This window comes from Electrophorus electricus, chromosome 3 (assembly GCF_041902795.1).
Source record: "Electrophorus electricus isolate QZ-2024a chromosome 3, ASM4190279v1, whole genome shotgun sequence".
Lineage (NCBI taxonomy): Eukaryota > Metazoa > Chordata > Actinopteri > Gymnotiformes > Gymnotidae > Electrophorus > Electrophorus electricus.
In genome coordinates, this window is record NC_137499.1 from 33,771,671 (window position 1) to 33,783,576 (window position 11,906).

Sequence of the window (11,906 nt, forward strand, 5' to 3'; positions counted from 1 at the left end):
CTGTCTCTATCTTGGGGTTTGGGGACAAAATATGTATGGCTGAGTAGTCAGAGAGTGACCCACCACAGTTAGGCAGAGTCATCACTTATAGCTCCTTCTGAACGTATGTGGGAGCGTGGCATAGGAGCCCCATCAGTGACCCTGTCATACATGGCCATCACTCAGCCATGCTTCTGCGAAACATATGGAGCGCTTATTCAATGTTTGCATGAGAACATCACATGTGACTGAAGACCCACTCTCAACCCCTTTTACATCACTCTCTGGTATCAGCATGGTCTGACTACCAAAACCTTTATCATTAACTCTATAAGTAGCAAGTACCTGTATATGACTAACAATTATAAGTAGCAAGTACCTGCTAAAGACTTATAAACAAGAAAAACCAGAGGTGGTGCACAGCCACTAATGAAAAAGTATTTATTTTTTTTTACTAATGCAATTTTTCATATTACTAATGCAGTTGACCAATTTACAAAAAGTTAAACTAAAATTAATTATTTCTCTAAGTCACCTTTTTATTAACATACAGTTCAGTAGTCACAGGACAATGGTAAACGTGATAAGACAAAAACGACAGCAGCAACGTTACAACAGCATTATATGAAACACTAAGTGACAAAAAAAAACAGACTAGCAGTCATTAAAGAGCAGTTAAGAGAACTGGGAGAGAATGGTGGGAAAACTAAGAGACAATACAGCATAAACAAACAGCATAAAGCATCACACATGCATGCAGGTGAATTATATGCAGGTAATCATGCAGAGTGTGCTTTAAGGGTCAGATTAGTCAGACAACTGTAATCAAATCTGTTAATGTGACTGTATCCCTCTCACCAGTGAGGCATGCTGCCAAAATAACACCTTCTTTCATCTATACAGACAGACATGTGTACACACACACACACATACACACACACACACACACACACACACACACACACACACACACACACACACACACACACACACACACACATTTTTCCACATATTTTTCCACACCAAGTTATCTTTGAAATGAACAACTCTGTGTTCCCTCAATCACTCAGACACCTTGACAGTGAGATGGCATGAGTGTGAGTGAGTGTGAGGGCATGTGTGCGCATGCGTGTGTCTGTGCACAGTGGAACAAAGAGTCCTTATCAATAAGCCCATATCAAGGAGTCCTTATCAATATGCCCATGTCTGTGACTCAGCAGACAGTGAGGAAGAAGCAAGAAATAATTTTCCAGTGTCTGCTTTAGTCAACTCTCAGTTACTCCAGTTACAACAGCTAACATTAAATTTTTCAAGGAGACAAATGAAGTCAAGAGTTACTAGAGGAATAAAAAAATGAGTGGGGCAAGGTCAGGAAAAAGTGCATAAACCTCCTGTCATGTACTAGCACCTCTGACAAATTCACCTCACTCAGACTCAACCAAATTACTTGACGGTTTTCCAAGATCCAGCTGTTTTATAGCACCCCGACCTCTCCCATCTTCTGCAGCTGCCCTACCTACACACTGACCACTTCACAGAACCATTAACTACATTGCCTAACCTACTCCTCCACTATAAAGAACTGAACTAAAACATTTCTAAACAAAAAGTAAATGTAATGAATAGCACCTATGTTAATTAACACAATCTTCATTCCCAGCTTCCACTGTAACCAGCTAGATTTTAAGCCCCTTTTGAGCACAAGTGCTAAACATGCAGCCTCACTTCCAGTCTCACATTCCTTTTCAGCTATTTGATAAAAGATCTACTTGCCTTTTGGTAAAAGTGTTAGAGGAGTGTTCAATTTGTCAAACAGGTGCTAATGAAAAGATAAGTAGAGTAAATGAGTAGAGAACAGCAAAGGATGTGGGGATTTTGAACACAGGGCACACAACCCTAACCTTAACCCTAGAATGAAGCTAGAAATGGTTATCGTGGGTACTGAGAAGAGCGAGACATAAGGGGGAGTCCACCTCCGTCTCACTTCTCCTGGTTCCCATCAGAACTAGCAGCTGAGTGACTATGGCAGGTCCTTCCTCTCTGTGGTCGACTCCTTTATAATCTGAGACAGTGTGAGAAAAAGAGTTATGTGCAGTAAAAGGTACCACACTGACCTCTGCTGCTGATAAAATGCAAATACATATCTTTGATTTTTAGATAGGCTGTACCTCTCCATCACGTGTTTCGACAGTTCGAACAACAATGCTCCTCTTCACGTGAGCCTCTGGAATCAGTTTAGTGTCCAAACTGGTTTCTGATCACAAAAAAGAGAATGAACACAAAAGGTACTAAACTGGCATAGTTATTCACACCACAAGGGAAGGTGGGATTCAGGAAGGTACTGAAACAGTCTGTAAAGCACCATGATGAACTAAAAATGTTTTGTTAAGTTTCGCCCACCTCTGAAATGCAGGTTGGCAAAACTCTGCACGGGAACAGTGATTCTGAAAAGAAGACAAGTAGAATCACCAACATGACTTTGCATGGGTTTTGATGTTAACCATGTTTGGTCTGCGCACTTGTCCCGAGTCCTGTTGTCTTACCTGTTCTCCTCTCCCTCTAGGAGCTTCCTGTAGGTGGCGATCTCCACATCTAGGGCCAATTTGACATTGAGCAGGTCCTGGTACTCTTGCAGGTGTCTGGCCATCTCCTCCTTCAGAGCCTGGATTTCCTCCTCCAAACGTGCCACTGTGTCCTGGTATGCGGCCGTCTCCATGGAGAAACGCTCTTCCATCTCACGCAGCTGTCGCTCTAGTGATTCGTTCTAAACAGAGAGAGAGGTAGAGGAAGAGAGGGCAGGAGGAAGGCAGAGACAGAGAGAAACAAACAGTGAGTCTCAGAGGGTGAGACAGAAAATGAAAGAAAGAAATATAAAGATGGCAGAAGTAAACAAAAAGAGGGGTGCAAGCAGATGAGAAGAGGATGGAGGGAGGTAGGGAAGAATGTCAGTAATTGTTAGTCATTTGTTTTCTTCTTTGTTGTAAAGAGCCATTAAGATTTACCCGAGCGAACACAATTAGCCTCAAATAAAGGAAGCCGGTATGTTAAGAAGCTGGGTAATGTGTGCCCATATACTAACCTGTTCACTCTGGCCAGTGGGCAGGTTAGTTTCTGGACACATATTACTGCATGAGCAGGCAAAGGAATTAAACAGCTGTATTGTATTAGTATGGTTAAAAGTTTTAAACTAGAGAGGTTAACTCACAGTCCCTCGCAGTGACTCCAGGTCGCAGTTCAGGGCCTGAATCTGCCGGCGATATTCATTGGCTTCTTGCTTCGCCTGTCTTAGGGCTTCTGCATTCCGATTGGCTGCATCAGTCAGATCTGCAAACTGGGTGGAGCATTAGACAGAAGACAGTACAGATGTGTATAATAAATTATTAGATTTCCCAGTGTGGTCTGTATGTGGCTATGTGTGACTGACTGTGTGTGTGAAGGTATGTGCATGTGTACAAAGATGTGTGTGTACATAGGTGTGTATTTGTGTGTGTGTATGTGTGTGTGCGTGTGTGTGCGTGTGTGCGTGTGCGTGTGTGTGCGCATTTGTGTTCATGGTGTGTGTGTGTGTGTGTTACTTACCTTTGAGCGGTACCAATCCTCAGTCTCCTGCATATTTGATGAGGCCATAGCTTCATACTGCACCCTGATCTCTCTGAGGGCAGCAGTCAGGTCTGGTTTGGACACATCTGGGTCCACGTGCACCTGCTGCGCCATCACCTGTTCCTGCAGCTCCTTTATCTCCTACAGGTAGAGAGAAGGTTAGAATGAGAGAGAGAGGAAAAGAGAGAGAAAGAAAGAGACAAAGAGAAGAAGAGCAAGCAATAGAAAAGACAAGAGACAGGAAGGAACAGGGTAGAGAAAAGATGGAGGAAGGGAAAGAGATGAAGGGAAAGAGGGAGAGACAAAGAGAAACAGAGGCAGAGCGAGAAAGAGAAGACAGAGAAGAAGAAAAGGGAATGAATAGATTATTTTAAGTGCATTAGTTAAAGTGGCAAGTTTATGAAAAGCTGTTTCATATGGAGAGATGGGGACTGTGAATAGATTGTGGCTGATGTTGGACATGATAAATTTACCTCCTCATGGATTTTCTTCAGGAAGCTAATCTCATCTTGCAACGCTTCAACCTTTCTCTCCAACTGAACCCTGTTCAGGGCTGCATCATCTACATCCTGAGAGAGAAAGACAGATAAACAGACAGACAAGGAGACAGAGACATAGAGATGAGTACTAAATACATAATGAGATGTTACATTTTCTCATTTTCTCATTTTCTCAGACCGCATTTTCTTTTCATTAAAACAAAGAGAATACATTACACCATTTAGGTATTGCCTGTTATATGGTCAACATATAACAAGTTATATGTAGTGTGTGTGGGTGTATGGATGTGTGTGTGGGTGGGTGTGCATGTATGGGTGTGTGGGTAGGTGTGCATGTATGGGTGTGTGGGTAGGTGTGCATGTATGGGTGTGTTGGTGGGTGTGCATGTATGGGTATGTGTGTTTATGTGTTTACTTGTCTGAATGCATTCAGGTTGTTGTCTGACTCCTGTCTCTGGGCAATTTCATCCTGAAGCCTGTAGTAGAAACAGAAAGAGGGTGTCAGGACTAATAATCACAGAGCATAAACATATATTCATCATACATTTATATATAGTTACGCATTCTAATTAACCATGTTTAGTATCTCACACACTAATCATGGACCCTATTAAGTAGTACACTCATCATATACTCTGTTTAGTAACACACACTAATCATGCACCGTAATTGGTCAGAAGCATCTAGAAATGTATAACATATTTGTTTCTAAGTTTGCCTGCTGTAGCCTGCTGTAAACTATTAATGCCTGAGAGTGAAAATGTAGAAGTTCTAGATATATAGTTAAATCTATGTAAGAATAGTTTGGTTTTTATATATGCAGTGTAAAGTATATATCCAGTAAAAAAAAAAAACAATGACAGCTTAATGAAGAGGCCAGTATGTAGCAAAAAAAAAAAAAAGTATCTTACACTAATTCTGATGTAACAGGAAAGCAAATAAACAAAAATCTGAACATGATTATTACCTAGCAAATGATCACAAACAATGATAGTTGTTTGATCACTTCTAAAATACATGGTTAATTTAGTTTGATATATTATCTCATGTTCATGTTTATTTCTCCTGCTGCAGTTTTTGTTTGCGGGCCCCACTATTATATTTCCTAAGAGGTGCCATCATTTAATACATTACGCTACCTTATATTATGAAATGCTAAATGAAAAAATAGAACCTAATAGTAAATAAACTGAATGAATAAGGGTGGTCAATACCAAAAAATTGATTCAAAAGTGATTTTTTATCCATTGATTTGCATCCCTTACACTTGTGAGTCCCTAGGCTGCAATATATATAACCTAAACAGTTAGTCCACACACACACACACACACACACACACACACACACGCACACACACACACACACACACACACACACAAACAATAGCACTGTGGTTGCTAGCGTTTTCCACTGGGTGAAGTATGGAGTCTTAACTCCCCCACCACACATTCAAGCACAACATGCACCACACAGGAAATTTTTACAGTGGATCAGACACATTTTCGGCAACAAATATCCGGGAGGTAAAGGATGATTGCTGGAGTGGCTGAGGGTTGGTGGGTTATAGCTGGGGTGGGTGAGGGTTGGTGGGTGATGGGTGGGGTGGATGAGAGCTGGTGGGGCATGGCTGGTGTGCGTGAGGGTTGTCAGATGGGTGAAATTTCACTGCTGCTTACCTAGCTAACACTAATGCTAGCACAGCTTCCATGTAGACAGACATTAGTCTAGAAGTAATTTGGTTAAAATATGGGACCTGTTGCCAGGACAACAGGACATCTGCACAGGGCTTTGCATTCTTTGCATAGGGGGTATTCAGTCCCTCCCTGCCCCCACTTTATTGAGGGAGAGGGTCAGGCTCAGGATTGAAAAGAAGGGTGACTGGCTGAATTAATTAATTAATGAATGAACCCCTCGGGGAAAATGCTGTTGCAGAGTTACATATCCACATGGAGTCACTCAAAATTCAGATGTTAAAATAACATCTAGACTAGATCTTGCCTCATGATATGGTGTAGCCATAGCTGCAGCAACACAATCTAGTGAACTCAGTTTGAGCAAAAAATGTTTCTTTGATGTCTAAGGATTTTCTTTTTGTGTGCCTATGTGTTGCATTTAGAAGACATTTGATGCTTTGATGAAAACCACCACCAACCCAACAGATCTCTAACTTGAACCAAACCTCTCTAAAAAAAACCTCAATGGAGTCCTTCGTCTCATAAAGACAGGCAGAAAGACATTCATCATCATTCCAAATCCTAAAACAATATCCTTGAAATGAACAAATTGCACAAAGCCCCACAAAAATTATTAAACACCACAAACTATAGCAGCGACCACTAATGCATTCCCTCACAAACTTCATCAATCACCAATAACCACAGCAGAGGTCACTGATACTGATCCCTGGTTCTTCTCTCAGGCTGCCGTGTCAACTCTCCTCCTCTCTCACCTTTGTTTCAACAGGGCCACATCTGCTGCCAGGTTGTCTCTGTCTATCTCTGTGCGGGCCTTGCTGGCGTTGAGGCCATCCACCTGTCTGCGTAGTTCGCGGAGCTCCTCCTGGTAGATGTCGCCCAGCCGGCTGGGCTCTTTGCCTCGCAGCTGATTCAGCTCGGCCACCAGCACCTTGTTCTGCTGTTCGAGGAAGCGCACCTTCTCAATGTAGTTGGCAAACCGGTCGTTCAGGCCCATCATCTCCACCTTCTCGTTGGTACGTGTCTCGCGGTACTGCGCCTTCAGCAGCGAGTCGGTGGAGAAGTCCAGGCGCTCCGTAGTGCCAGCGCCCAGCGACAGACGTGAGGCAGACAGAGAGGCAGGACTCGACAGCGAGACGAACCGCGGGCTGCTGTGGAGCGACAACCGGCCGGAGCTCATGCGGCCTGAGGGGGACGGGGATGCACCCTGGTGGCTAAAACGCTTTCGGTAGGATGAGAGCACACGCTGGGACTCCATGGCCGTGAGGAATGGGGCCGTGGGTAAGTGAAAGTCAGGAATTTATAGAGAGAGAAAGAGCAGTGGGAGGGATAGAGGGGAGGAGAAGGGGTTTGAGAGGGGGCAGGGAGAGTGGTTGAGAGGAAAGTAGGGGAGAATGGGGGCAATAAGGGGGTGTGTGACACTCACACAAACTCTTTGTCCTGGCAATTGTTTGTGCTTGTCGAGTTGGCAACAAACGTCTCCTGACGCTTTCTCTCTTTTTCATTCTCTGGTATGTGTGTGTGTCTGTGTGTGTGTGTGTGTGTGTGTGTGTGTGTGTGTGTGTGTGTGTGTGTGTGTGTGCGCGTGTGTGTGTGTGTGTGTGTGTGTGTGTGTGAACGGGGGGCCACACTGAGTCTCAGAAAATTCTATTCACCTCTCAATGAGAACAAAGAAGATAAAGAAAAAGGGAGAGGCATGAAGAAAAAGATGTGTGGCTGAAACGTGAAATGAAATGACTTCTGCTTGACTTCTATTCGAACTCTGGGTTTCACCCTGCAACTACGTGACAGACTCCATTGGCTCCCTCTGATTAGTTTCTCTCACTTCTTTCCTGAGTTATTCCAAGTTTTTTTCTCTTTTTTTTTCTTTGCAGGGGATTAAGGATGTCATAGAACACTCACATTGGGTCTCACAATCCTCATCTAAATATGAACATAAATGACCAGTTGTTGTTTTTAATTGTTTTTGACTATGAATGACATGAGTTCCTGACAATGTGGATATTTAAAATGTATTTCATACATCTGGCTCTATGGTAGAAACTTACAGCAAAACCCCTTGTTCTTTACTAGTAAAACGCACCCATATCATGTAGAGGCCTGTGTTTGTGTTAGGGGCTGAAAAAAAATACATACCAGTGTAGAGTGTGTTGTGGTGAACCAGGCTACAGCAGCTGACAAACAAACAGATAAACAGGCAGATAGACAGACAAGCAGGCAGACAGGCACTGGCCACTGGGCATTGGGCATTGGGCAAGCTGCCTGAAGGAACACATCATTCTCACTGTCCTCATTGTCTCATCAGATTTACAGGAAATTAGGTCACCAAATGGCAGCACATCATTCTTAGATGTTAAGAACTCATGACAGATCCATAACCTTACCCAGAACACAAGTTGCATGAAAAACAGAAGTGCTAAAGTTCTTAGCTTTTTAAAATCTTGTAACATATTGGAAAAATATAGAAAGTGTGCGCACATTGAACAATCATATGAACACTTACTTTGAGGCCATTCCATTCTGATGAATATAATGGACTAAATGCAGTTTGATTATTCTTTTTATCTGAGAAAACATAATGGCAGAGGGTTTTATGGAAACAAAGGCAGCTGGGATGACAGTTTCAAAACAACTCCAATTATTAAATCCATCATTAGTGAGCTTTCACTTCACCTCCAAGCTACTGACACTAAATTCTAATATTGTGTTTAGACTACAATTATCATTACACACCTTAAAAATGCCAGGATTCTAGGGAAAAAAAATCACTTCAAATCACATCATGTTTACAGTTTGTTTTTTTCAAATTCAGTGGGCTTACTACTTAATCTTACTACAATGGGATATAAGAAAGAGAGAATTTCTCATAAATAAAATATGCATGTCTTACATTTAAAGCAGCTTGCAGATGCTCTCATCCAGATCCATTTACATATTTATCTGTATGACAGTATATGTGCTCCCTTGGAAATTGAGCCCATGAACTTGGTGTTGCTCAAGGAGCACTGCAGGTGCATAGAAGTCTTACATGTATAAAAATGAGAAACTGCAGAGCTGGGTGGCCAAATAGGGGTTGGGAATTAAATCTCATTATCAGCATCTTGTCATTAATCTACACAATGACCTATAGCAGATGGGGATGAGAGAAAATTACAATGTGAGGAGAATGCTAACAGCCCTGCGGTGTGATGGAGCTTCTCCTTGGTAATTATTTTGTGTGGTTCGTGGGGAAGGATGAGTGTTGTGCCATCATTATTAAAGGAACTAGTCACAAGCCCTGGGTGGATTTCTGAGGGGGCGAGGTGGTTGCCTCAGAGGCCGTAACTGAGGGAATATCTTTCTGAGAGTAAACATTCTGAGTCAGATAGAGAGAGAGAGAGAGTGAGTGAGGGAAAAAGAAAGAGAGCTAGACAGTTAGTGAAAGAGCGAGCACAAGAAAAGGAAAGCCAGAGAGTAAATGAAAGAAAAAGAGGGAGAGAGTCAAGTAAAAGAAAGCAAAAAAGAGAATCAAAATTTCAAAGCTGCAGGTCAAATAAGTGCAGTATGACTGTTTATCCAGAATCAACTTCTCTTTAACTCCTTCCAGATTTCTGCTTTCTCAAATAACCTCCTTTATTTTGCACTCTGGTGCGCTTTCTGAAGTTGCAGAACTGAGTGCTGTGAACAGCTGATTCATGCATGTCCGACTGCGGTGTACAGCAGCACTGGAACACAGGTCTAGAATGCTAATGCTACCTGTGTGATCCTCAGCCAAAGCAAAGCCACAGCCAGGCTCACCCAGACTATTAGACTACTCTCATGCTGGCAGCTTCACTGTGGGCGTGTGTTGGACACACTGTGTGTGCATGTTGTACTCACTATGTGTGTGCATGTTGGAAACACTATGTGAGTGCATGTTGTACAATGCTCATTTATAGTGAGACAAAGTTGGAGGTATCTGGGTTTCTGCACATCTGTAATCTGATCTCATTGAAGTCACAATAATAGTTAAACTTGATCAAGAAACAACACACACAGTGGTTTACAGTTCCATATCTTTACTGAACAAATGGTTTAATTAATGTCACTGATGGAACTTCTAGGTGTAACGGCCCGAGTGCTGCAGGGCACAGAGCAGGATGCACAGACAGAGACAGACGTTTAATGACATACAACGATGGCACTCACACAACATGAATGAACATGAACACTCAGAACTAACGTGAACATTAACAACAGCAACATAAAAATGACCAACTATGATGCACACACCAACAGGGCTTTAAATACAGACACACAACATTAAACCGTGTGCAGGTGTGTGCTATCAAGGAGGGCGTGGTCACAAATAAGACAATGTGACTTCCACTGCACACGGTGGGCTGAACCACATGACCAGTGGAAAGGGGAGCGTTCCATGACGCAAGGGTTATGACTTCTTAAAAAGAAAGCAATTAGTTTCAGGTGTTTCCATTGAACTGAGGCAAAACGTTTACATGGACTGCTATATAAAAAATTTGTGTTGATTACCTGCTTAACTAAAATAATTCCAGTACAGTGTGGCATGACACAAATATTGTAGGGAACATCAGATGTCATTTGTGAAGTTCACAATGGTTTCGAATAAACTATTAAAGACTTGAACCTCCATCAGTCTACAGCTGGGTAGAGAATTTAAAAATCGGAAAACCATTGCTCCTTTCCGTATTGTGGCAATCGTACAGAAATCAGGGCCAGGGCCTGATGTAGAGTCCCCATTGTTTGCCAAAGACAAACTGCCTGGATACCCTACAGTATTACTGGAGCAATGTTCTGTGGGCAGATGAGAAAACATTTTTCTTTTTGGTATACAAGAATATATTTATTTCACAGTATTAGAAATCAAGAAACTCCACTAATCAAAGAACACCTACATTTCCAAGCAGTGAAGCATAGTAGAGGAAGTATGCAAGGCCTGGATTGTCTGGATATCCAGGATGACTTGTCGTCTACAGTGTAAATCTACAATAGAATTTCAGGATGTCTGTGATCTAAACCTCAGTAGTAACTGGGTTATGCAGTGTGGCACTTCATTATGAAATCTTGCAATGTGAGCTGATGCAAGATATCTGATAAATATACATGCAATGAAACAGTTTTGTGCAGATGAGAGTGCCAAAATACCTTCTCGTCACTGCACTGATTTCATCAGCTACAGAAAGCCTTTGGCTGAGGTTACTGCCAATAAAAGAGGTCGAACAAGTTACTAGGGTTTCATATATGTTTTCCATCATTTGCACTATACAGATTTAAAATGTGTGTTTGTTAAATAGTTCTATTTATATTTACAATTACAACATTGTAGAGATGCATAAAATTCCAAACCGACAACTGCAGATATGACATAGAATAGTTTTAACATGAAAATGTTGACAGGTTCATCAAGTATCCCCTATCCATTCTCAACCAGTTAGGTTTGATTATTTAATACAGAAATACTATTACTACTACTACTACTACTACTACTACTACTACTTCTACTACTACTACTACTAATAATAATAATATAAAACATAATTTTAGCATATGCAGACCTTTATTAGCATGCTAAAAAGCAATGTAAGTAGATGAAGTATGATCTGGAAGTAGAGTAGATGAAAGTAGAGTAGATGAAGTGTAAATCTTGTAACATTTTGGAAAAAATATAGAAAGTGTGAGCACATTGAACAATCATATGAACACTTATTTTGAGGCCATTCCATTCTGATGAATATAATGGACTAAATGGAGTGCGATTATTCTTTTTATCTGAGAAAATTGAAATACTATTATACTCTGTAGCTGTACCCACAGCTGAGGGTCATAGCCACTTAATGGTCCAATCACAAAAGCAAGGGAATCCAAGCAAGAAATGAATACTGAGTGACTGCTGTTATGACTCAAATAAGTCACAAGCTAAAGAGGAATATGACCATGATATGATTGGGTGAAGTAGAATGGCAGAGGGCTTTATGGAAACAAAGGCAGCTGGGATGACAGTTTTAAAACAACTCCAATTACTGAATCCATCTTTACTGAGCTTTCACTTCACCTTCAAGCCCCTGACACTAAATTCTAATATTGTGTTTAGACTACAATTACCATTAGAAGTAGATGAAAGTAGAGTAGATGGAGT

At 41.6% G+C, this 11,906-nt stretch overlaps 1 protein-coding gene across 1 annotated transcript; it reads right to left on the bottom strand.

Annotated features, from left to right (window-relative positions):
- Positions 1–406: 406 nt before the first annotated feature.
- Positions 407–7,059, bottom strand: gfap (glial fibrillary acidic protein). Its single transcript, XM_027014593.3, has 9 exons — positions 6,529–7,059; positions 4,495–4,555; positions 4,053–4,148; positions 3,559–3,720; positions 3,185–3,310; positions 2,523–2,743; positions 2,380–2,423; positions 2,148–2,233; positions 407–2,041 (listed from the first exon to the last, which is right to left on the bottom strand). Exons 1-9 carry the CDS (start codon positions 7,029–7,031, stop codon positions 2,000–2,002), a joined length of 1,341 nt encoding a protein of 446 aa, XP_026870394.1. The 5' UTR covers positions 7,032–7,059; the 3' UTR covers positions 407–1,999.
- Positions 7,060–11,906: the final 4,847 nt, after the last annotated feature.

Coding starts and splice junctions, on each gene's coding strand:
- gfap (XM_027014593.3), bottom strand. CDS start 7,031: ATGGAGTCCCAGCGTGTGCTCTCATCCTACCGAAAGCGTTTTAGCCAC. Junction 4,149..4,494: donor ACCTGAATGCATTCAGACAA/GTAAACACATAA, acceptor TTTCTCTCTCAG/GATGTAGATGATGCAGCCCT. Junction 3,721..4,052: donor TGAAGAAAATCCATGAGGAG/GTAAATTTATCA, acceptor CTCTACCTGTAG/GAGATAAAGGAGCTGCAGGA.